General features: G+C 54.4%; 3 protein-coding genes and 1 pseudogene across 8 annotated transcripts in view; 2 read left to right on the top strand and 2 right to left on the bottom strand.

Annotated features, from left to right (window-relative positions):
• Nucleotides 1-6,134, top strand: part of CAPN1 (calpain 1) — a 33,078-nt gene extending 26,944 nt beyond the window's left edge. For all 4 annotated transcript variants that reach the window (XM_050757138.1, XM_050757141.1, XM_050757139.1 and 1 more), the window contains exons 13-22: nt 194-405; nt 511-550; nt 1,751-1,816; nt 1,901-1,958; nt 3,073-3,137; nt 3,603-3,671; nt 3,772-3,850; nt 4,479-4,595; nt 4,937-4,995; nt 5,383-6,134. In XM_050757138.1, coding sequence (XP_050613095.1) covers nt 194-405; nt 511-550; nt 1,751-1,816; nt 1,901-1,958; nt 3,073-3,137; nt 3,603-3,671; nt 3,772-3,850; nt 4,479-4,595; nt 4,937-4,995; nt 5,383-5,409 — 792 coding nt within the window. In that variant the 3' untranslated portion in view covers nt 5,410-6,134. The remainder of the gene's footprint in view (nt 1-193; nt 406-510; nt 551-1,750; nt 1,817-1,900; nt 1,959-3,072; nt 3,138-3,602; nt 3,672-3,771; nt 3,851-4,478; nt 4,596-4,936; nt 4,996-5,382) is intronic.
• Nucleotides 1-22,589, bottom strand: part of FAU (FAU ubiquitin like and ribosomal protein S30 fusion) — a 231,467-nt gene that overhangs the window by 89,588 nt on the left and 119,290 nt on the right. The gene's annotated exons all lie outside the window — the stretch shown is intronic.
• Nucleotides 7,989-22,589, top strand: part of LOC126935633 (solute carrier family 22 member 20-like) — a 29,637-nt gene continuing 15,036 nt past the window's right edge. The window contains 7 exon segments of the mRNA XM_050757374.1: nt 7,989-8,380; nt 8,382-8,411; nt 8,483-8,586; nt 11,359-11,513; nt 14,892-15,060; nt 16,357-16,480; nt 17,329-17,444. Of these exon segments, the coding sequence (XP_050613331.1) occupies nt 8,027-8,380; nt 8,382-8,411; nt 8,483-8,586; nt 11,359-11,513; nt 14,892-15,060; nt 16,357-16,480; nt 17,329-17,444 (1,052 nt within the window). The 5' untranslated portion in view covers nt 7,989-8,026.
• LOC126935634 (uncharacterized) overlaps nt 18,518-22,589 on the bottom strand; it is a 30,216-nt pseudogene continuing 26,144 nt past the window's right edge.

Below are 22,589 nucleotides of genomic sequence, written 5' to 3'. Positions count from 1 at the left end.
GGTTGTTACATTTTACAGATGAGGAAACTGAGGCAAAATGTCTTGTTAGGGTCACACAGGCTGTGAGTGAGTCATGTCCTAGCTCTCTAGCCCCTTGGCCAGGACAAGGAGCCTGGAGTCTGGGTCTGGGGGCGGCCCCTGAAGGTGGGCTGAGTGGGCAGTTGCAGCCCTGCTCCCTCCTCCCTCCCACCAGCTGGTGGGCCAGCCGGCCCTACACTTGAAGCGTGATTTCTTCCTGGCCAATGCGTCTCGGGCGCGCTCAGAGCAGTTCATCAACCTGCGAGAGGTCAGCACCCGCTTCCGCCTGCCACCTGGGGAGTATGTGGTGGTGCCCTCCACCTTCGAACCCAACAAGGAGGGCGACTTCGTGCTGCGCTTCTTCTCGGAGAAGAGTGCTGGGACAGCGTGAGTCATGAACCAGCCCCTGCCACTCTCCCCTCTCTCAACCTCCCCCGCTTGGCCCTCTGCTGTCCCCCTCTGACTGGCTCCTTTCCTCCCCACTCTCTGCAGCGAGCTGGATGACCAGATCCAGGCCAATCTCCCCGACGAGGTGCGTGGTCCCACCCTACCAGACTCTGTCCTCCTCTCTTCCTCACCCCTGGGTGTGTGATGGGGACCCAGATGTCCTGTCCCCTGAGTTCCTGCTAACAGGGAAGATCCCCTCCTGGCGGGAGCCATAGGAGTAATGCTAATCCCTCATCGACCCAACACTTCACAGTTTGCAGAGGACCTGTGATACTAATGGCACAGGCCCTGAGCTCTCACCTGGTGGCGGGTTTGTGCTGAGCACTTCACCTGTGTTACCTCATTTCCTCCCCACATCAACCCTGTCCGGGTCTTGTTACTATACCTCCTCTGAATGGGAAATTCAGGTTCACAGAGGTTAGGGAACTTGCCTGAGGCCATACAGTAGGGATCCAAACTCTTACCTATTTTTTTTTTTTTTGAGACAGAGTCTCACTCTGTCACCCAGGCTGGAGTGCAATGGTGTGATCTCAGCTCACTGGTGATTCTCCTGCCTCAGCCTGCGGAGTAGCTGGGATTACAGGCGCACGCTGCCACGCCCGGCTAATTTTTGTATTTTTAGTAGAGACAAGGTTTCACCATATTGGCCAGGCAGGTCTCGAACTCTTCACCTCAGGTGATCCACCCACCTCAGCCTCCCAGAGTGCTGGGATTACAGGCATGAGCCATGGCACCCGGCCCAAACTCTTGCCTTTTACTCCCTGAGCTGCACAGCACCCCCTTCATTTAGGTCACGAGTCCTGGGCATGGAGTTGGGCAGGGCAGAGACAAGATTACCTTTTCACAGATTAGAAAAGTGAGACTCAAACTGGGTGCGGTGGCTCACACCTGCAATCCTAGCACTTTGGGAGGCTGAAGTGGGCAGATCACCTGAGGTCGGGAGTTCGAGACCAGTCTGACCAACATGGCAAAACCCCGTCTCTACTAAAAATACAAAAATTAGCCGGGCATGGTGGTGCGCACCTGTAATCCCAGCTACTCAGGAGGCTGAGGCAGGGAGAATGGCTTGAACCCGGGAGGCGGAGGTTGCAGTGAACTGAGATCGCGCCACTGCACTCCGACCTGGGTGACAGAGTGAGACTCCATCTCAAAAAGAAAAGAAAAGTGAGGCTCAGAGAAGCGAAGTGACTTGTAGCAGATATGCGGCCTTAGCCCTCCCTCCAGCCGCCTCCACACAGGCAGGGCCAGGGCCTCTCTTACCTGCTTTCCCCTCTTCTCGGTCCAGCAAGTGCTCTCAGAAGAGGAGATTGATGAGAACTTCAAGGCCCTCTTCAGGCAGCTGGCAGGGGAGGTAGGTTGGGGCATGGTGGGTTGGGAGGGGCCTGTGAGGGGCAGCCCTTTCCTGGGGCAGGTGCCACCTCCTCTCTCTCCCCAGGACATGGAGATCAGCGTGAAGGAGCTTCGGACAATCCTCAACAGGATCATCAGCAAACGTGAGTCCCCGCGGGGCTGCCACACCACCCCACCATTTCTTCCACGTCAGAATCCAGGCCCTGCCCACACACTGAGCTGAACCCCATCCCTTGGTCTGCATGAATCCGGGAACCCTCCAGTTTTTCTGAGCCCAGTTTCCTGCCATTTCCATCCCATACTCTTCCTCCTGACCTGCCGTCCTGGGAATCCCTGTGCGCGGGTGCTGTGCCTTTGTGAGATTAGACGCACAACCTGGCCAGGCACAGTGGCTCACACCTGTAGTCCCAACACTCTGGGAGGCCGAGGCAGGAGTCGCTTCAGCCCAGGGGTTCAAGACCAGCCTGGACTATATGGAGAGACCCCGTCTCTACAAAAAAGTACAAAAATTAGCCAGGCCTGGTGGTGTGCACCTGTAGTCCCAGCTACTCAGGAGGCTGAGTTGGGAGGATGGCTTGAGCCCAGGGAGGTTGAGGCTGCAGTGAGCTGTGATCACATCAGTGCACTCTAGCCTGGGCAACAGAGCAAGACCCTGTCTCAAAAAAAAAAAAAAAAAAAAAGGCAAGCAGGAGCAGCACCTTAGTACCAAGGAGAAGTCTACCCTTCCTCTCAAAGCCTCCTGGACCAGGCTGAGTGGCTTGGGGAACACCATGTGACTGGCTTCACTCCCCAGTGCAGACAACTGTTGGCAACCCCTCCCCTCTCCTCCCCTCTCCTCCCCTCCCCTCCCCTCCCCTCCCCTCCCCTTGGCTTTGTTGCCACTGACCTCCATCCACATGGTTTCCTTAACCAGAGCCCCTCTCCTCCTCTCCTTGCCAGTGAAGCACTGCCTGCCCTCCTAGCCTGCAGCAAGCCCTGCCCGGCCCCATCTTTCTACCCAATTTTGCGCTTTTCTCTTTCACACTCGTTTCTTTTTACTTTGGATTAATTGTGGCTGTTGGGACTTTGGCTTGATTGCTAACATGCTTTGCCTGTACTTCCTGATGATACAAACAATCCTGCCCACTTCCTCTGCCAGATATTGCACCCACTGGGCAGGATTTGTGCTTCCCTGACTCTGCCCCACCCAGTGCTCCCAGCAGGGGCAGGTACAGGAATCTCGCTAGGTGGAGGTGTTGGAATTGGTTTTTCTTGCAGACAAAGACCTGCGGACCAAGGGCTTCAGCCTAGAGTCGTGCCGCAGCATGGTGAACCTCATGGATGTATCCTTCCATTTGCTTTTGTCTCCTGAGTGGGGTTTTGGGTGGAGGTATCCGTGCTGGGAAAACTGTCCCAGGACAGTGCAGAGAACGGGACAGAGCCATATGAAGTGTGGACACACACACGGTGCCTGATGCTCAGATGCCTCCCTGGACATCTTCCTGTTGGTTGGGAGGGAGAAACTGAGGCACAGACCTGTGTCAAGTGAAAGGCGGAGCAAGACCTGGGTCCCCATTGACCCTGAGGCTGGTGCTATTTCTGAACCCTCCCCAGCCCACTCCACTGCAGCCCAGCTCAGAACGATGCAAGCCCGGCTGTGGGCTGACTGTGTGTGGCTTTTGCTGCTTCTCCTCACCCAACCCCAAGTCAGCTTGCTGGCTCTGCGGCTGTCTCCCGTTCCGCACAGTTGCCCACTCTCTCCCATGCCTGGTCTAAGTGGTGGAATTTCCTTCTTAACGGCCACCCAGCGTGATGGCAATGGGAAGCTGGGCCTGGTGGAGTTCAACATCCTGTGGAACCGCATCCGGAATTACCTGGTAGGTTGTCCCCACTCACCTCAGTCGTGTAGGTGCGGGCCAGGCCGGCGGGAAGGGCCGGGTGACTCAGCCTGGCTCTCACCCTCTGCCCCCACCCCAGTCCATCTTCCGGAAGTTTGACCTGGACAAGTCAGGCAGCATGAGTGCCTATGAGATGCGGATGGCCATCGAGTCGGCAGGTGAGACCCCAAGGCTGATGGCACCTGTGGGGCCTGGGACCGGTAGCCCCACTGCTCCTATGCCCCAGGCCCTTGTCCCCATGGTGCTGGTGGTGACGTGGTAACAGCCATCTTGTCCTTTTCCCCGCAGTTACTGAGCGAAGTGCGTTACTGGGTTCCCTTCCTTCCTTCCTCTCTGCAGCCTAACGAGGCTAGTGTCTTTTACCATCCCCACTGTGCACATGACAAAAGAGAAGCTCAGAGAAGGAAAGTGACTGACTTCAGGCCTCACAGCCAGCAGGGGCAGAGCCAGGCTGCAGAGCCTCCAGTGAGGGAGATGCAGGGCTCACTCACCCCAGCTCGCTTAAGCACAAGGCCAGGGCATTCAGCACAAACTAAGCTGGACCCCTGAGCCCTCACTGGCCCACTCCTGATTCCCTGGCATGACCTGGGCCCAGAGACCGGCACTCACTTGCCCAGCCCCTCATAGCTACTGGCCCTGCCCAGGAGGCCTTCATGCCCCTTCTGGAGAAGAAAAGGCGCCAAGCACCCTGCCTAGCTCCAGCCCCCTCCTAGGGACTCAACCCCTTCCCCATCCTGTTGGGCAGGGGCTGCGCCTCCCTGACCTTCACTCACTCTCCTGGACCAGGCTTCAAGCTCAACAAAAAGCTTTATGAGCTCATCATCACCCGCTACTCAGAGCCCGACCTGGCGGTCGACTTTGACAATTTCGTGTGCTGCCTGGTGCGGCTAGAGACCATGTTCCGTGAGTGTCCAGCTCCGTCCCAAACGCATCACCAAGGAGCTGGGGGAAATGACAGATGGGTGAATTAGCAGATACAGGCCAGTGCTGTGGATGTGTGCCAGAGAGGCCTGGTTCTGGGTTTGGGGGGCCCTGGCTGAGTGCCAGGAGAGTTGGGGAGGGAGGGAGTTGATGGCAGCTTCTCAGGCAGCTGGAAGGGGTGAAGCTTCCCAGGTTCAAGGGGTGTCAGCTTGGGGTACTGTGGGGAGGTAGAGAGGGACCAGGCAGGAAGGGGGCTAGGCCTGGCCCTGCGTGAATGTCCCACTGAGTTTTCAGCCCTGTATCACCTTTTCTTGAACACACAGGATTTTTCAAGACTCTGGACACAGATCTGGATGGAGTCGTGACGTTTGACTTGTTTAAGGTGGGAACCTCCCCGGGCCCATGGTGGGGGAAGAGGTCCAGGCGATCGAGTTTTCTTATCTGGCCAGTGTTCCCTGTTCTTTCCTGGAAATGAGCCTGAGCCCCAGAGGCAACCCTGAAGTCCAGGCCCCCTGAGTCCTGAAAGGCTGGGGTGGGGGTGTCTGGATTCTGGGAAAGGAGCAGGAGGGGAGACCCAGGCCTTTGGAGGCCTCTATGGGAGTAGCACTCTGGTTTCCTGGGGGTGGAGGAGGTAAGAAAGTAGCCCCTTCATGAGGTCCCTGAGGTGGCTCCTGAGCCGTGGAGTTGGGGGCTGGACCTGGGGTTTGGGTGGGGAAGAAGCCAGGCAGCCATTTCTGCGGCCCCGGCTGACCTGCCTGCTCTCCCGCAGTGGTTGCAGCTGACCATGTTTGCATGAGGCAGGGACTCGGTCCCCCTTGCCGTGCTCCCCTCCCTCCTCGTCTGCCAAGCCATGCCTCCTGCCACACAACACCAGGCCACGCCAGCTGCAAGTGCCTTCCTTGGAGCAGAGAGGCAGCCTCGTCCTCCTGTCCCCTCTCCTCCCAGCCGCCATCGTTCATCTGCTCTGGGCAGAGCTGTGTGGCCCCTGCCTGCGCCAGCTATGGGCTCGGGATGGACTCCCTGGGCCCCTTCCATTGCCAAGCCAGGAAGGCAGCTTTCGCTTGTTCCTGCCTCGGGACAGCCCCAGGTTTCCCCAGCATCCTGATGTGTCCCCTCTCCTTACTTCAGAGGCCACCCACTCAGCAGCACCGGCCGGGCCTTGCCTGCAGACTGTAAACTGTAACCACTAGCTCTACACGGTCTGCAGTCCAGGCATGTGGAGCCGCCTCCTAGCTCGGGGAGGCCCCGGGGCTGGGAACGCCTGTGCCTTCCTGTGCCAAAGCCAATGCCCCCTCTGTCCCTCCCTGGCCCTGTTGCCGACCAGGAGCTGCCCAATCTGTGGGCGGTCGGCCTTCCCTCCTTCGCTCCTTTTTTATATTAGTGATTTTAAAGGGGACTCTTCAGGGACTTGTGTACTGGTTATGGGGGTGCCAGAGGCACTAGGCTTGGAGTGGGGAGGTCCCATGTTCCATATAGAGGAACCCCAAATAATAAAGGAAAAGGCCCCACATCTGTCTGTGACTTGTTTCTCCCCAGTCTACTGCCTGGAGGGCACCTGCAGGCCCCGGCCCATGGGGGCAGCTCGTGGCCTCAGCTCACCCCTCCCCTCCAACCCTTCCATCTCTTTCCCCTTGACCTGAAGCCTGAACCCCTACTGGAGTACTGGGTATCTGGGCCAGGCTACCCCTGGCCCTGGGAGGTTGGGAAGGAGGGGCCCCAGCTGCAGGGACAGGGCCACACAGCTGAGGTCCCACATGACTCTGCTGATCCTACATGCCCTCCCCGCCGCCCAGGAGGCCTGACCCCTTCCTTTCTTGCACACTTCAGCCCATTGAGGTGAGGCTCTGGCTGAAACTCAAACCTCTACTTAGCACACACCCAGTCTCCCAGGGAGCTCCCCGGAGCGCGGAGCCGCCTTCAGGTCCTTCTGTGGGGAGCCCCTGTGACCCAGACACCTGCACTTATATAAGCCCCTCCAGGCCCTTCCGGGATCCGGGATTTTCTTACCAGAGATAAGAGTGGCTTGGGGGAAGGAAGAGGGGATGGGGCGAAGCCGCAAATGCAGAGCAGAGGCCGAGTTGGGGGAGGGTGGGGGTGGGCTGCTGTCAGCTACTGTGGGCCCCAGTGTCGGGGCAGAGATGGCGGTGGAGGCTCCTGTGCGCCCCATGGGGCAGGCTGCCCGCACGCTGCTGTCTTGAGCTTGCATTTTGCCCTTGTCACCTCCTCACTGGGAGTCCAGGTCCTGTCAGGCTCAGGGTCTTCAGCAGTGAGGGCAGTGGCTCAGCTCTTCCTGGAGCCTCGGTGGGTGTGTGAGGGGCTGGAGGGCGGGAGAGTGTGCAGGGCCCCGCCATCTTGCTCAAACCCTTACTTGCTCTCCGGATTGGGTTTTATTTGATGAGGGGATGGGAACACCAGAGTCTGGATGACCTGGGGCCCTAACCTCTCAAAAACTCTGAGTCATTGAGGTGGGAGTGGGAAGAGCAGGGCTTCCTCCTGACTGCCCTATTTGGGCTTGCTTTCCTTTCTTTCTTTCCTCTCCTTCTCTCCTTCTCTCTTTCTTTCTTTCTTTCTGACGGAGTTTCTCTTTTGTTGCCCAGGCTGGAGTGCAGTGGCGTGATCTCGGCTCACTGCAACCTCTGCCTCCCAGGTTCAAGCGAGTCTCTTGCCTCAGCCTCCCAAGCAGCTGGGATTACAGGTGCCCGCCACCACGCCTGGCTAACTTTTGTATTTTTAGTAGAGACGGTTTTACCATGTTGGCCAGGTTGGTCTAGAACTCCTGACCTCAGGTGATCCACCTGCCTCAGCCTCCCAAAGTGCTGGGATTACAAGTATGAGCCACCACGCCCGGCCTATTTGGGAATTTTAAAAGGGCTTTTTCCCAAGTGTCACCTGTGCAGCCAAGTCCCTGCCTTCTTGGGAAGTGGGGAAGGGTAAGCATCTGTAACCACTGCACCCCATTATTCTGAACTCTCAGCACTTAAGGCTCCAGCTGCGATTTGGAGCCTAGTGACAGGGACTGTGTCCCATGTGCCAAGACTGGAATCATGTGCCAAGGCTTCCAAACACGCCTCGGTGTCTTCTGGAGGAAAAGGAACATGACGGTGCTCCGTTCACTGCTGGGGTCCTGCCGGTGAGAGCAGTGGGCAGGGTGGCTGGACCTGCGGATCTGGGTGGTGGGCTGTGACTCGGCCCTCAGGGTAAGAGATGGAGAGACCTAGAGAAAGGGCATGGGGGAGGGGAGCCCTGCAGATGTGGGGACACCTGAACCCTCCTATGGGGTGTAACCTGATCCCTCTGACACAGGGTGCACAGGATGTCTGCAGTCCTCACCCCTGGCCTGTTCCTCCCACTCCCAGGGCTCCTCCCCAGCCTCTCTACATAAAGCCAGGCAGGCTGGGCCTCAGGTCAGGCCTATGGCCATGGCCTTCACAGACCTGCTGGACACTCTGGGCGGCATGGGCCGCTTCCAGCTCATCCATACGGCCCTGCTGTTGCTGTCTTGCGGCCCGCTGGCCTGCCACAACTTCCTGCAGAACTTCACGGCCGCTGTCCCCCTGCACCACTGCCGGGGCCCTGCCAACCACACTGAGGCCTCCACCAACGACTCAGGGGCCTGGCTGAGGGCCACCGTACCCCTGGACCAGCTTAGGGCCCCTGAGCCCCGCCGGCGCTTCACCAAGCCTCAGTGGGCCCTGCTGAGCCCCAACTCCTCCGGCCCGGACATGGCCACGGAGCGCTGCAAGGACGGCTGGGTCTATAACCAACCACAGTGTTTTCCCATCCACCATCGTGATGGAGGTCAGAAGGGGCTGGGCGCGTGGGGGGCTGCTGCCGAGGCCCAGTCTGAAGCGCTCACGTCTTCCCTGCAGTGGGATCTGGTGTGTGAGGCCCGCACTCTCCGAGACCTGGCGCAGTCTGTCTACATGGCTGGGGTGCTGGTGGGGGCTGCCGTGTTTGGCAGCCTGGCAGACAGGTGAGCCCGTGGGGATAAGTGCCCCAGCCACCCAGTGCAGGCCAGAAAGCCTTGGCCTCTGCATTCATTTTTCTTTGTTACAGTTGATTTGTGCATTTTAAACAGATAATACACATAGTACATTCACATGGCTTCAAATCCCAAAAGGCACAGAAGAGCCTGCTGGGGATCACCCCTTTCCTGCCTGTGCCCCTCCCTGCAGTAACCCCCAGAGGGCAGCCTGGTTTCTATGTCTTTTACCAGAGACATTTTATGATTCTATGCGGTCAAGCAAGTGGGTGTATATGTTCTATTCCCCCATTTTTATTTTCCTGTTTTGTATTTGTTTTCTTCTTCATGTCCCCCCATTTTTTTCTTTGAGATGAGGTCTCACTATGTTGCCCAGGCTGGTCTCAAACTTCTAGGCTCAAGCAATTCTCCTGCCTCTGTCTCCCAAGTAGCTGAGGTGACAGGCCTAGCCATCCTTTTTTTATGCAAATGCTGGCATACACCCCACATGGTCCTGTACCCAGCTTTTTCTTCACTTTGGAGGCCTCCTCTCCTATTCCTTCAGAAAGAGCTGTCCCACCCCTCCTAGTCTTTACACTGCACCCCACTGTACGTATGAGCCAGTACGAACCCTAACTTGCTCCCCCTTATTTTTTAGGGTGAGGTCTCACTCTGTCACCCAGGCTGTAGTGCCGAGGTACGAACATAGCTCTCTGCAGCCTCAACCTTCTGGGCTCAAACGATCCTCCTGCTTCAGCCTCCCCAGTAGCTGGGACTACAGGCACCCACCAACACACCCAGCTAATTAAAAAAAAATTTTTTTTTTTAGTAGAGATGGGGTCTCACTATATTGCCCAGGCTGGTCTCAAACTCCTGGGCTCAAGCAATCTTCCTCCCTCTACCTCCTAAAGTGCTGGGATTTCAGGTGTGAGCACATCGCCTGGCCTAACTGACCCCTATTGACAGACGGCGATGTGCAGCCAGCTCATGGCTCTGAAGTTGGCTCCCACGTCTCTCTCTCTCTGCACCTCTTTCCCTTCCTCCTCTTCGCTCTCTCTCCCCTCTCCCTTCTGCTCTGCCCTTCTTCTCTCAGTTCAGGTTTGGGGGGTCCTCCCGGACTCCACCCCACACTCTGGAATGTAGATGGCTCCCTGTGCCACACACCTCAGGCCCTCATCACACCATGTCATGACACATCCTGGTCTTTCTACATGTGAGCTTGTGTCTTATCCAGAGTGTCTCGTTTGTCACCAGCCCTCAACTCAGGCCCGTCACTTAGAGGTGATTAATGATCAATGAACATTGTGTCACAATGAATGAGTGAATGAAAGAATGCATGAAGAAATGAGTGAGGGGGTGAGTGAGTGGGTGAGTGGGTAAGTGGGTAAGTGAGTGGGTGAGTGAGTGGGTGAGTGAGTGGGTGAGTGGGTGACTGAGTGGGTGGGTGGGTGAGGGGGGTGAGTGGGTGAGTGGGGTGAGTGGGTGGGTGAGTGGGTGGGTGAGTGGGTGGGTGGTGAGTGGGTGGGTGAGTGGGTGAGTGGGTGGTGGGTGGGTGGGTGGGTGGGGTGGTGAGTGAGTGAGTGGTGGGGTGAGTGGGTGGGGGGGGGGTGGGTGAGTGTGTGGGTGGGTGGGTGGGGGAGTGGGTGGGTGGGTGGGGTGGGTGAGTGAGTGGGGGTGGGGGTGGGTGGGTGGGTGGTGGGTGTGGTGGGTGGGTGGGTGGGTGAGTGGGTGGGTGGGTGAATGGGTGGTGAGTGGGTGGATGAGTGGGTGGTGGGTGGTGGGTGGGTGGTGGGTGTGGGTGGGTGAGTGGGTGGGTGTGGGTGTGGGTGGGTGGGTGGGTGGGTGGGTGGTGAGTGGGTGGGTGGGTGAGTGGGTGGGGTGGGTGGGTGGGTGAGTGGGTGGGTGAGTGGGGGGTGGGTGGGTGAGTGGGTGAGTGGGTGGGTGGGTGGGTGAGTGGGTGGTGAGGTGGGTGAGTGGGTGGGTGGGTGTGAGTGGGTGGATGAGTGGGTGAGTGGGGGTGAGTGGGTGGGTGGGTGGGTGAGTGGGTGGTGGGTGGGTGAGTGGGTGGGTGGGTGAGTGGGTGGTGAGTGGGTGGGTGGGTGAGTGGGTGGTGAGTGGGTGGGTGGGTGAGTGGGTGGGTGAGTGGGTGGGTGAGTGAGTGAGTGAATGAGTGAGAGGGTCATGGGGTATGTGGAGAAGAAAAGCTGCCTCCCTTCTTGGCCTGCTTCCCTCCTGGCCAAATTGGGGTTGTGCGCTCTGGCCCTGGACCCTCATTTGCAAATAGGGCAAATAACCCTGCATCCTGTCCTCGGGCCCCGCTGTGGCATGGCAACCCTCTAGTCCACGTAAAGACTCAACCCTGGCTCCTGCTCCCACACTGGGGACTGGCCAAGGGCTCACCCGCTGTGAGTGCTGGTTCGAGGCCTCCCTCTAGCCAGAACAGTGCTCAGGTGACCTCTCCCCACCTGCCACACGCCCCTCTGGGGCTTTGTAGAGTCCCTGCCTTTCCTCGAGCCTGGACTAAATCTCCTTGCCAACGTCCTTCTACACCATGTCCCTGTGTCTGTGACTAACCCCTGCCACGAAGCCTGGTCCCAGCAGTTTCAAGTTTCTGTTTTGGAGGGGTGGCTTTCGCGGGGTACCCCATCTTCCCCGTGACGTGACTGCCTTGATAACGCCCCTGCTCGGGTGGAAGGGGCAGGCGTGGGCTGCCAATTTGTTTCTTGGGGGATGCTGCTGCTGCCTCTCAAAACTCTAATGCCTGTGCCCATTCTCTGGACTCAGGCTGGGCCGCAAGGCCCCCCTGGTCTGGTCGTACCTGCAGCTGGCAGCTTCGGGGTCCGCCACAGCGTATTTCAGCTCCTTCAGTGCCTACTGCGTCTTCCGGTTCCTGATGGGCATGACCTTCTCTGGCATCATCCTCAACTCCCTCTCCCTGGGTGAGTCCAGCCGAGGAGAGGCCGAGAAGGACTGGGGCTCCTGAAAGAGTGGGGCGGGTGGGGGCAGGGGGCAGGGGCAGGGGGACACGGGGATGGCAACGTCCAGGGTCGTTGGACATTTTTCTCATGTTGTTTAGTTGGGATTCTCATCCAGCAACCTCATCTCAAAGCCTCCCGCCAGAGTTCTGGACTTGGGGGACCTGGGCTCCCGGGTAGTGGTGGCCCTGCTGGCTGTGGGTGGGGAGTCCCTGGATGGCCTTTCCCAGGTCTGGGCTTTAGTGTACTCATCTGTAAACTGAGAGGGTTAGGTTTATTTTATTTGTTAATTAGCCAAAAATAACCACTTACTAAGCACCTATTGTCTCCAGGCTTAGTGTGGGGACACAGAGGCCACAGGGACACAGGAGGGGAGTGAGCCATGATGGTCCCCAGGGCTGCAGCCAGTCCTGAAATTGTGTGACTCTAAAAAGGCTGGTGATTCCTCAGCTTCATGGTGGAGACCTGGCTCCTAATGCCAGCTTGGAGTGTTGTGCCCCCAAGTGATAAATGGCAGACTCAGTCCTCACTCTGGGCTGGTTCTGGGCAGTCCCTGGGTGGTCCTTGGAGAAAGCTTTGCAGGGCAGTAGGAAGCCCACACAGGACACAGGCCTGCCACCCACCTATGCTTCATTTTAACACTTAGCTTGCTCCTGGGGACATCACTGGGCGCAGAAACTGCTGCCACCGTCAGCTGTGCAAAGATAGGATGGGTCTTTTATATCAGCGGTCAGGGAGAAATCTTGGGACCGGAGAACCAGGACGCACCAGGCCAGCACACCTGACCTCCCCTCCCTCTCCCAGCACAAAGTGGGATCTCAGCAAATCCCAGCCTACACAGCTCACTCTGCAGGGTGAGCATCCGGCCATGGCTTGAAACAGGTGTCCGAGGTCCACTTCATGCTGGAATGGGCTCTAACACCTACACAGACACATACAGACACACACACACACACACACACACACACACACACACACACGCATGCACGCATACGCATCACAGACTGCCCAGCCTCTTAACACCTCCTGAGGCTGGAGAGGACGGGCGCTGTCTTAGGACATCTCAGCCTGTAAAGACGACTTTGCAGAGATTCTATCAAGTGCCCTGGAGCTCCCACCACAGGCCATGCCCTGCCTCGGGTCACACCGCACAAGTGTAGTGACCCCCCGCCTATGTATATATATATATGCCTCCCCTCATGTTTGTTCCTGTGCACACTGTTCTGTATCTTGATTCTTCTACTTAACCAAGTTGTCACTGGTCCACTGCCTGATAGAGGACCTTCTAGTGCCTGGAGAGGCTCTAGAGGTTGCGGTGAACACAGCAAAGCCCAGCTCCTTGGGGTCCATGTTCTAGCGAGGGGCGATATCACCACCACGCATAACGAATCGTATAGTTTGTTCGAAGACAGTAAGTGCTACAGAGGAAAACCAAAGCCTGGAAAGGGGAGAAAAATGGCCAGATTGCCCGGGCACGGTGGCTCATGCCTATAATCCCAGCACTTTGGGAGGCCAAGGCGGGTAGATCACCTGAGGAGTTTGAGACCAGCCTGGCCAACATGGTAAAACCCCGTCTCTACTACAAATACAATTAGCCGGGCATGGTGGCGGGCGCCTGTAATCCCAGCTACTCGGGAGACTGAGGCAAGAGAATTGCTTAACTTGGGAGGTGGAGGTTGCTGTGAGCCGAGATCGCACCACTGCCCTCCAGCCTGGGTGACAGAGTGAGACTCTGCCTCAATAAAACAAACAAAAAACCCCACAAAGAATGGCCGGGTTGGAGGAGAGGGGTCTGCAGTTTTAATTAGCGTGGTTTGGGAAGACTGCACTGAAAAGGGGTCATTCTGAGCGAAACTGGGAGGAGTTGAGGGAGTGAGCCCTGCAGGTTTCTGGGGTAGAACATTCCAGGCAGAGGGAACTGCCAGGCAGAGGCCCTGCCGTGGAAAGTGTGCCCAGGGTGAAGAGCAAGGAGGGCCCTGTGGCTGAAGCAGAGTTGGGAGGTGGGCGACAGGGGGGGTCGCGGAGGGCAGTTCTGCAGGACCTTGTGGCCAGCGTTCTAGGACCTCGGCTTTGCCTCTGATTGAGACAAGAGCCACTGGAGGATTTTGACCAGGGAGAGACCCGATCTGATTTAGGATTTGAGATCTGATAAGATTTATCTGGCTGCCATGTGACACCAGGACAGAAGCAGGGAGGCCGGTTAAGGGGCTACTGCTGTCATCAAGCAAGAGACCAGGTTGAGCTGGGCCACGGTGGCAGCAGTGGAGGCAGCGAGGAGAGCTCAGATTCCGGCTCAATTCTGAAGGATTTGCTGAAGGGCTGGACGCCCGGGCTTCTTGCCCACTGGGAAGAAGCTTCCTCATTAATTCGTTACAGCTGCCTCGTAAGGGTGTGTCGTCATTATTTAACCAGTCCCCTGTAGATGGACATTCAGGTTGTTCCAAGTTTTGCTCTTTACAAAAATTAGTGTTTTCTGTCTTTGCATGGGGTTGAGCACCTCTGCCCATTTTCCTTTTAGCTTGTTGGCTGTTTTCTAATTGATTTGTGAAAACTCTTCCAGTATTAGGGAAATTAGTCTTTCTTCTTTCTTTTTTTATTTTTTGAGACAGAGTCTAGCTCTGTCACCCAGGCTGGAGTGTAGTGGTCCAATTAATTTCAGCTCATTGCAACCTTCGCCTCCCAGGTTCAAGCAATTCTCGTGCCTCAGCCACTCGAGTAGCTGAGATTACAGGCACACACCACCATGCCCGGCTAATTTTTGTATTTTTAGTAGAGACAGGGTTTCGCCATGTTGTCCAGGCTTGTCTCAAACTCCTGACCTCAGGTGATCCACCCGCCTCAGCCTCTCAAAGTGCTGGGATTACAGGAGTGAGCCACTGCACCCAGCCCAAAATTAATCCTTTATCTGTTAGTTGGGTTAGTTTATCTGTTAGTTGGGTTACAACAACTATATTTTTACGTTTTTTATTGACTTTTTTTGGCTTGACTTATGGTGTTTTGTTTTGTTTTATTCCAATGCAGACATTTTTTATTTTTACAACTCCAAGTTTGTCAACCTCCCCTTTTATTGCCTCTGGGTTTTGTGATGTCCTTGGAAAAGCCTTTCCCTACTCTAAGATTGTAAAATAATCTCCCCTGATTTCTTCCGGCATTGTTGTGGTTTTATTGTTTGTTGAGTTCTTTGATCCACTTAGAATTCATCTGGAGTGCAGTAAGGACACCTTTGCCTGTGTCTCAGCAGGTCTCTGGAATGAGTTTAAGCTGTCAGAATCATAAGGGGGGTGTGGTGAATTAACCACATGGGTAGCTGAATGCCACTGCATGTCACTGTTTTCTCCCCAGTTGTGGAGTGGATGCCCACCCGGGGCCGGACTGTGGCAGGTATCTTGCTGGGGTACTCCTTCACCCTGGGCCAGCTCATCCTGGCGGGGATAGCCTACCTGATTCGCCCCTGGCGGTGCCTGCAGTTTGCCGTCTCTGCTCCTTTCCTGATCTTTTTCCTCTATTCTTGGTATGTCCTGAACAGAGTGGGGTGGGGGAGGGTGCACCTGTGTGGCCGAGTCTTCACCTGGCCCTGGGAGAGGTTGGGGTGTGCGGTGACCGGGACTTGTTGGACTTGACGTGGGACACGAAGGATGGCAGGCATTCGTGGAGGCTGCAAGCTCTCAAGTCCTCACAAATGGCTACTGGGACACTCTGGTAAAATCCCTTGCATTGGTGTGGGGCCCTGGAACATCCCAAGAGCTTTTGCCTTCATCAACTCCTTCACATCCCTCAACATTTTATAAGTACTCTAAGTACTTATAAAGTTATAAGAATATAACTGGGGCATTTATAAGAGGGTAATGAGGCACAGCCTCATTACAGAGAGGGCCCATGACTCACTCAAGGCCACACAGCTGGGGTCAGAACCAGATTCAAAACCGGGTCTGGGACAGATGCGGTGGCTCACACCTGTAATCCTAGCACTTTGGGAGACTGAGGCAGGCAGATCACTTGAGGTCAGGAGTTTGAGACCAGCCTGGCCAACATGGTGAAACCCCGTCTCTAAAAATAAATTAATTAATTAAATAAAATTAGCCGGGCATGGTGGTGGGTGCCTGTAATCCCAGCTACTCGGGAGGCTGAGGCAGGCAAATCACTTCAATCCGGGAGGCGGAAGTTGCAGTGAGCTGAGATTGTGCCACTGCACTCCAGCCTGGGCGACAGAGTGAGACTCTGTCTAAAAAAAGAAAAACCACGGGTCTGTTGAAATCTTAAGTCCTCTGTAGTTTTTGTTTTTTGTTTGGTTTTGTTTTGTTTTTGAGATGGAGTCTCTCTCTATTGCCCAGGCTGGAGTACAGTGGAGCGATCTCGGCTCTGTAACATCCACCTCCCAGGTTCAAGTGATTCTCCTGTCTCAGCCTCCCGAGTAGCTGTGATTACAGGCACACACCACCACGCCTGGCTAGTTTTTGTGTATTTTTAGTAGAGACGGGGTTTCATTATGTTGGCCAGGCTGGTTTTGAACTCCTGACCTCAGTCGATCCACCCTCCTGGGCCTCCCAAAGTGCTGGGATTACAGGTGTGAGCCACCGTGCCTGGCCAAGTCCTCTGTAGTCTTTAAATACTGTTCAGTGAGTCTCTGTATGATTTGCTGCAAAAAAAGGGAAGCTGGCATGGCCCCCAGACTTCCTGATGCAACAGACAGGAGGACAGATCACCTTTTCTGGGTCTGAAAGAAGGTGGGCAAGGAGCTATTGGGTTTGGGGAACAGAATGAGCTCTACCCAGCCCCAGATCCTTCTTCCTCCTCCTCTCGATCCCAGGTGGCTTCCAGAGTCATCCCGCTGGCTCCTCCTGCATGGCAAGTCCCACTTAGCTGTACAGAATCTGCAGAAGGTGGCTGCAATGAATGGAAGGAAGGAGGAAGGGGAAAGGCTGACCAAGGAGGTGAGCGAGCTGGGAGGAAGGAAGGGTGGGAACAGTCTTCAGTCTTGCTGGCAACCTCCAGTTGTACTAGAATTTAGCAACTTCCCAGGACTCACGTGCCATCCAGGTGTAGACGCTGGGAATACACAATACAGGCAGAGTTCTGACGTGTGAAAGATGTTGTCTGGGTATTGAATGACTGTGTGATTTAGGATAAATAATTTAACTGCTTTGCTCATCAGTTGATCCATCTTTGCAATGAGGAAATAACCCTATTAACCTTGACATCCAGTTGAAATTTTAATAAAATAATAAACTAAAATTATTAAAATAGCAACCACAAAGTAAAATTACTGGGGAATCAATAACAAAAGTACTATCACAAATACCATTTATTATAAGATAGTTACCATTTATTATCAATACGCATCATTTCTCAAGCCCCATGCCAGGCACTAGGCTAAGAGCTTTATGTACATAACCTCGTTTCATGTCTCATTTTTGCCAATGAGGAAATTGAAGTGGGGACAGGTCAGGTAACTTGCCTGAGAACATACAGTAGGAAGTGGCAGAACCACTTGGAACCCCTGCTCTTATCTGACACAGTCTTCAAGTCTATACCAGGAATGCGGTGGGAGGCCCTCCAGAACCACGGAACCTCAGTACTGTTGGGGTTTGTGTTGGAGCTTCTCAACACCCTGGAAACAGCCCCTCAAGTGCCATCAGTCTTTGGATGGAGAGGAGACAAGGGCCAGCCACCTCACCAAAGACCTCAACCCCAGCTCTCCTCCACACAGATGAAGGGGTTCCCTGCAGGGATGTGGGGTCCCAGCTCCCTCACTTCCCCTGAGCAGACTCTTCTCACCTAGGCGGTGAGCTCCTACATCCAGAGTGAGTTTGCAAGTGTCCACACCTCCAACTCGATCTTGGACCTCTTCCGAACCCCGGCCATCCGCAAGGTCACATGCTGTCTCATGGTGATCTGGTAGGTGACAGGCTCATGCCCAAGTCTTTCACCCAAGGCAGGGGCATGCTCTCTGCCCCCACTGAAAAACTCTGTTCTGAAATACTCTTAATGCAATGAGCAGGTGAGCCGTGTGAACTCAATCTCTTCCCACACCCTTTTTCCAGCACTCGGCCTCTGCTGGACGCTGAGATGTGGTGACAGATGAGATATCATGCCAACCCAGGAACCCCATTTCTGGGCAATGGGTCTCACCTGGGTGGGAGGACTACTAGAATCACCAAGGCAGCTTTTCCAGAATGTAACTTGTCCCATCCTGATATGCCCCTGGGGCGGGCTCTCCAGTGGATTCTGGGAAGTGTCACACTCTGGAAAAAACACTTCTGGATCCAGAAGGGGATAGACAGGAAAATCGTAATTTCCATGCAGTGAGACATGTATCTTGACAGCATTTCTGCTAGCTGGGGCTGCTGAGGGCTTCAGGCAGGAGACAGCATTTAGACTAGTTTTAAAAGATGGTTAATCAAGTTTGCAAGGTGGGCAGGAAGGAATTCCTAACAGGTTCACAGGCATGAAGATGTGAAATGGACAAAAATACAAAGGCAGCCCATATGCAGTAGTGCCACCTACTGGAAGCTGACAAATCCTAAGGGGAAGGGCTGATAAAAAACAACCGTGTTGGCCGGGCGCGGTGGCTCAAGCCTGTAATCCCAGCACTTTGGGAGGCCGAGACGGGCGGATCACAAGGTCAGGAGATCGAGACCATCCTGGCTAACACGGCGAAACCCCGTCTCTACTAAAAACACAAAAAATTAGCCGGGCGAGGTGGCGGCGCCTGTGGTCCCAGCTACTCGGGAGGCTGAGGCAGGAGAATGGCGTGAACCCGGGAGGCGGAGCTTGCAGTGAGCTGAGATCTGGCCACTGCACTCCAGCCTGGGCGACAGAGCGAGACTCCGTCTCAAAAAAAAAAAAAAAAAAAACAACCGTGTTGATTTCATTCCACTGGATTTCCTGCACATTTAAATAATTGGTGTTGATAACAACAGGGACTACAGGCAATGAATTATTATCCATTTTCTTTCTTTCTTTCTTTCTCTTTCTTTCTTTCTTTTTTTCTTCTTTTTCTTCTTCCCCTCTCTCTTTCTTTCTTTCTTTTGTTTTTCTTTTTCTTTCTTTTTTTTTTTTTTTTTTTGAGACGGAGTCTCCCTCTGTCTCCAGGCTGGAGTGCAGTGGTGCGATCTTGGCTCACTGTAACCTCCGCCTCCCGGGTTCAAGCAATTCTCCTGCCTCAGCCTCCCGAGTAGATAGGACTACAGGTATGTGCCACTACACCCAGCTAATTTTTGTATTTTTAGTAGAGGCGGGCAGCTATCTGTTTTCTGTAGCAGACTGGGGAGTCGCTTTTAGTAGATATCAGCTGGGCTCTGAGGCCAGACTATCCATGTGACCTGAGCAAGTAAGGGAGCCCAGCCTCCTGGGGCCTCTTTCCTACATCTGTAAGGTCCTTGTGAGGATCCAGAGTTAAGACATGAGGCCAGCCCTGGTGACTCATGTGTGTAATCCCAGCACTATGGCAGGCAGAGGCGGGAGGATTGTTTGAGCCCATGAGTTCCAGACCAGCTTGGTCAACACAGGGAGATCCCGCGCCAGCCGAGCATGGAGGGCTGTTACCTGTGGTTCCAGCTACTTGGGACGCTGAGGTGGGAGAATCGCTTGAATGCAGGAGTTGGAGGCTGCAGTGCTCTGTGATCTCACCGCTGCACTCCAGCCTAGGTGACAGAGCGAGAACCCGTGTGGAGGAAAAAAAAAAAAAAAAACAGTTAAGGCACATAAAGCACTTAAACCACAGGTGGCCCCCTGGGAAGCTCTGGGGTATAGAATCTTTCCTCTGGTTTGGATTTGGGGCTGTGACCCCTGTGTACTGGGAAGATGGGACGGCCCCCGACTCTGGGAGGCTGTGAGGGCTTCTGTCCCCAACAGCGTGGCAGGCAGCGCAGTTCTGGCTCTGGGGAGCGAGGGGCCTCCAGCGAACCCGAGTCCAGGAGGGGTGTCTTCCTGCGGTAGCCCCGCCGGCCTGGGCTTGCCTTTCCTCCACCTTCCTCTTTCCGCGAAGGAGAAACAGATCCTGAGTTCAAAACTCCAGAGCAGAAAGTCCTGTCTTGGATCCTTCTGGAAAGAGTAAGCAAAAGCCCGTTTTTGTTGAGAAAGTGACTCAGCAGCCATCCGGAGCTCTTTGCCTGCAGGTGGGGCCATTCTCCCATGAAGCCGACCCGACCCGACCCGCTCAAAGCTGCCCCAGGCACCGCAGGTTTGGTTCGTGCACGCTGGGACTTACCAACCGCACCCGGAAAATCGGGGCCATTTCCAAATGTTTCGCTTCGCTGCCGGCTGGGAGCCACGCCAGGCTCGCGCCTGGGATCAATTGCACAGTCCTGGCTTTGGGGAGCGGGAGGCGGCGAGCGTGCTCCCCTACCCCTTCCTCGCCAGTGTGTCTGGGTTGAGGTGGGGATGGGGAGTCCTGGGGTTCGAAAAAGGATGAGGGAGGAGAAAGAGGAATTGTTAGGAACTGGTGAACTTTCACAAACTTCCACAAACCCTATTGTAAATGCCTTCAATTAACTGGGATTTTTTCTTTACTGGTTGATTGATTTGATTGAGACAAGGTCTTGCTCTGGCACCCAGGCTGGAGTGCAGCGGCACAATCGTAGCTCACTGCAGCCTCGACCTCCTGGGCTCAAACGATCCTCCCACCGCAGCCTCTGTAGTAGCTAGGACTACAGGTGCCTGCCACCAAGCCCGGGCTAATTCTTAAAAATAGAGATGGGGTGAGGTTTTGCAATGTCGCCCAGGCTGGTCTAGAACTCCTGGACTGAAGAGATCCTCCCCCTTGGTCTCGCAAAGTGCTGGAATAACAGGCTTGAGCCACCTCGTGGTTTTTTTTCTAAATTCTGAAAAGCACGCATATTCATTGTTAAAAACTTTTTTTTCCCCAAAGAATCCAGAAACAGGCCGGGCGCGGTGGCTCAAGCCTGTAATCCCAGCACTTTGGGAGGCCGAGACGGGCGGATCACGAGGTCAGGAGATCGAGACCATCCTGGCTAACACGGTGAAACCCCACCTCCACTAAAAAATACAAAAAACTAGCCAGGCGAGGTGGCGGGCGCCTGTAGTCCCAGCTACTCGGGAGGCTGAGGCAGGAGAATGGCGTAAACCCGGGAGGCGGAGCTTGCAGTGAGCTGAGATCCGGCCACAGCACTCCAGCCTGGGCGACAGAGCCAGACTCAGTCTCAGGAAAAAAAAAAAAAAAAAGAATCCAGAAACAGATAGGCAGTGTAGCGCATTGGTTAAGAAGCAGGACTGTGGAATCTGCTCCTTCGGTTTGAATCTCAGCTCTGCCACTTACTGACTTTGTGATCCTGGGCAAGTTACTTAACCGCTCTGTGCCTCAGTTTCTCCATTTGTAACATGGGCATCATAATAGAACCTACCACATAAGGTTGTTGTGAAAATTAGTCTGCAAAGGAGGTGGAACAATGCCTGAATGCGAGTTGTTTTCTGTTATCAGATATACAAGTGAATATTCCTCTCAACCTACTCTCCCTTCCACCTCTGAACATCTCCCATCTCCCATTTCTGTCAGGCATGAATTTGTACCCTTGAAGATACATGTACTAAGGTACATCCATGACACCCACATACTTACACACACACATACACACACACATACACACGTTCTTATAGAAATGGATTTAATAGTGGCTGGGTGTGGTGGCTCATGCCTGTAATCCCAGCACTTTGGGAGGCCGAGGTGGGTGGATCACCTGAGTCAGGAGTTCGAGACCAGCCTGTCCAACATGGTGAAACTCCATCTCTACTGAAAATATGAAAATTAGCCACGTGTGGTGGCGTGCACCTGTAGTCCCAGCTACTTGGGAGGCTGAGGCAGGAGAATCACTTGAACCCAGGAGACGGAGGCTGCAGCAAGCCAAGATCTTGCCACTGTACTCCAGCCTGGGCAACAGAGTGAGGCAGAGTGTCTCAAGAGAAAAAAAAACAGGATTAATACTCTACCTATTCTGCTTTTGTTTTTTTAAATAACTTAATCACATCTGTAAAAACTTTTACAACATTACATGTAACCAGCTCCTGGCGTGTGATAGCTTTGCAATAAATATTTGCTGAGTGAATGAACCAATGAATGAATGAATGAATTTTAGAATATTGTGAGCCACAGAATTATAAGATGAAAAGGAATCTTAGAGAATGTCTTGTGCATTCTCCCTGCCACTGCCAGTCTCTCCTCAGTGGCAGTGCTGGCTGGTCATGGTCCAGTCTCTCTGGGAAGACTCCGTTTCTGGAGCTCACATTCTCAGGAGCCTTTCCGCCTTCTTTCCTCCTAGGTTAGCAGACATGTTAACAAGCAAAAGATCTGAATGTAAACCTGGTGGTTTTTGACTGAGTGTCCCTCAAATTTCTCAATGGTCACTTTATTTTTTGTGTAATGTTTTAGTCTTATATTGCTATGTAACAAATCACTATAATTTAGTGGCTTCAAATGACACCCATTTATGAGCTTACAATTCTGCAGGCCAGAAGTGCCAGCTGGGTTCTCTGCTCAGGCTCTTAGGAGGCTGGAACGAAGCCTCCTTTCTGGAGGCTCTGGGGAAGAAATCACAGCCAAGTTCATTTCAATTGTTGGTTCGATTTAACCGCTTACAGCTGTAGGATTTAGGTCTCCATTTCCTTACAGGCTGTTAGTCAAGGGACACCCTCAGATCCTAGAAGCCATCTATATTGCTGGCTAAGTGGCCTCCTCCATCTCAAAGGAACATCTTCCTCACATCAAATCTCTCCCATGCTTTGCATCTCCAACTCCCGGTCTTTGAGATCTAGACCCAGATTTTTTTTTTTTTTTTTTTTTTTTTTTTTTTTTTTTGAGACGGAGTCTCACTCTGTCACCCAGGCTGGAGTGCAGTGGCCGGATCTCAGCTCACTGCAAGCTCCGCCTCCCAGGTTTACGCCATTCTCCTGCCTCAGCCTCCCGAGTAGCTGGGACTGCAGGCGCCCGCCACCTCGCCCGGCTAGTTTTTTGTATTTTTTTAGTAGAGACGGGGTTTCATGGGGTTAGCCAGGATGGTCTCGATCTCCTGACCTTGTGATCCTCCC

This window comes from Macaca thibetana, chromosome 14 (genome assembly GCF_024542745.1).
Source record: "Macaca thibetana thibetana isolate TM-01 chromosome 14, ASM2454274v1, whole genome shotgun sequence".
Lineage (NCBI taxonomy): Eukaryota > Metazoa > Chordata > Mammalia > Primates > Cercopithecidae > Macaca > Macaca thibetana.
The sequence above is the reverse complement of the archived record's forward strand: the minus strand, read 5'-3'. Positions and strand labels throughout refer to the sequence as shown.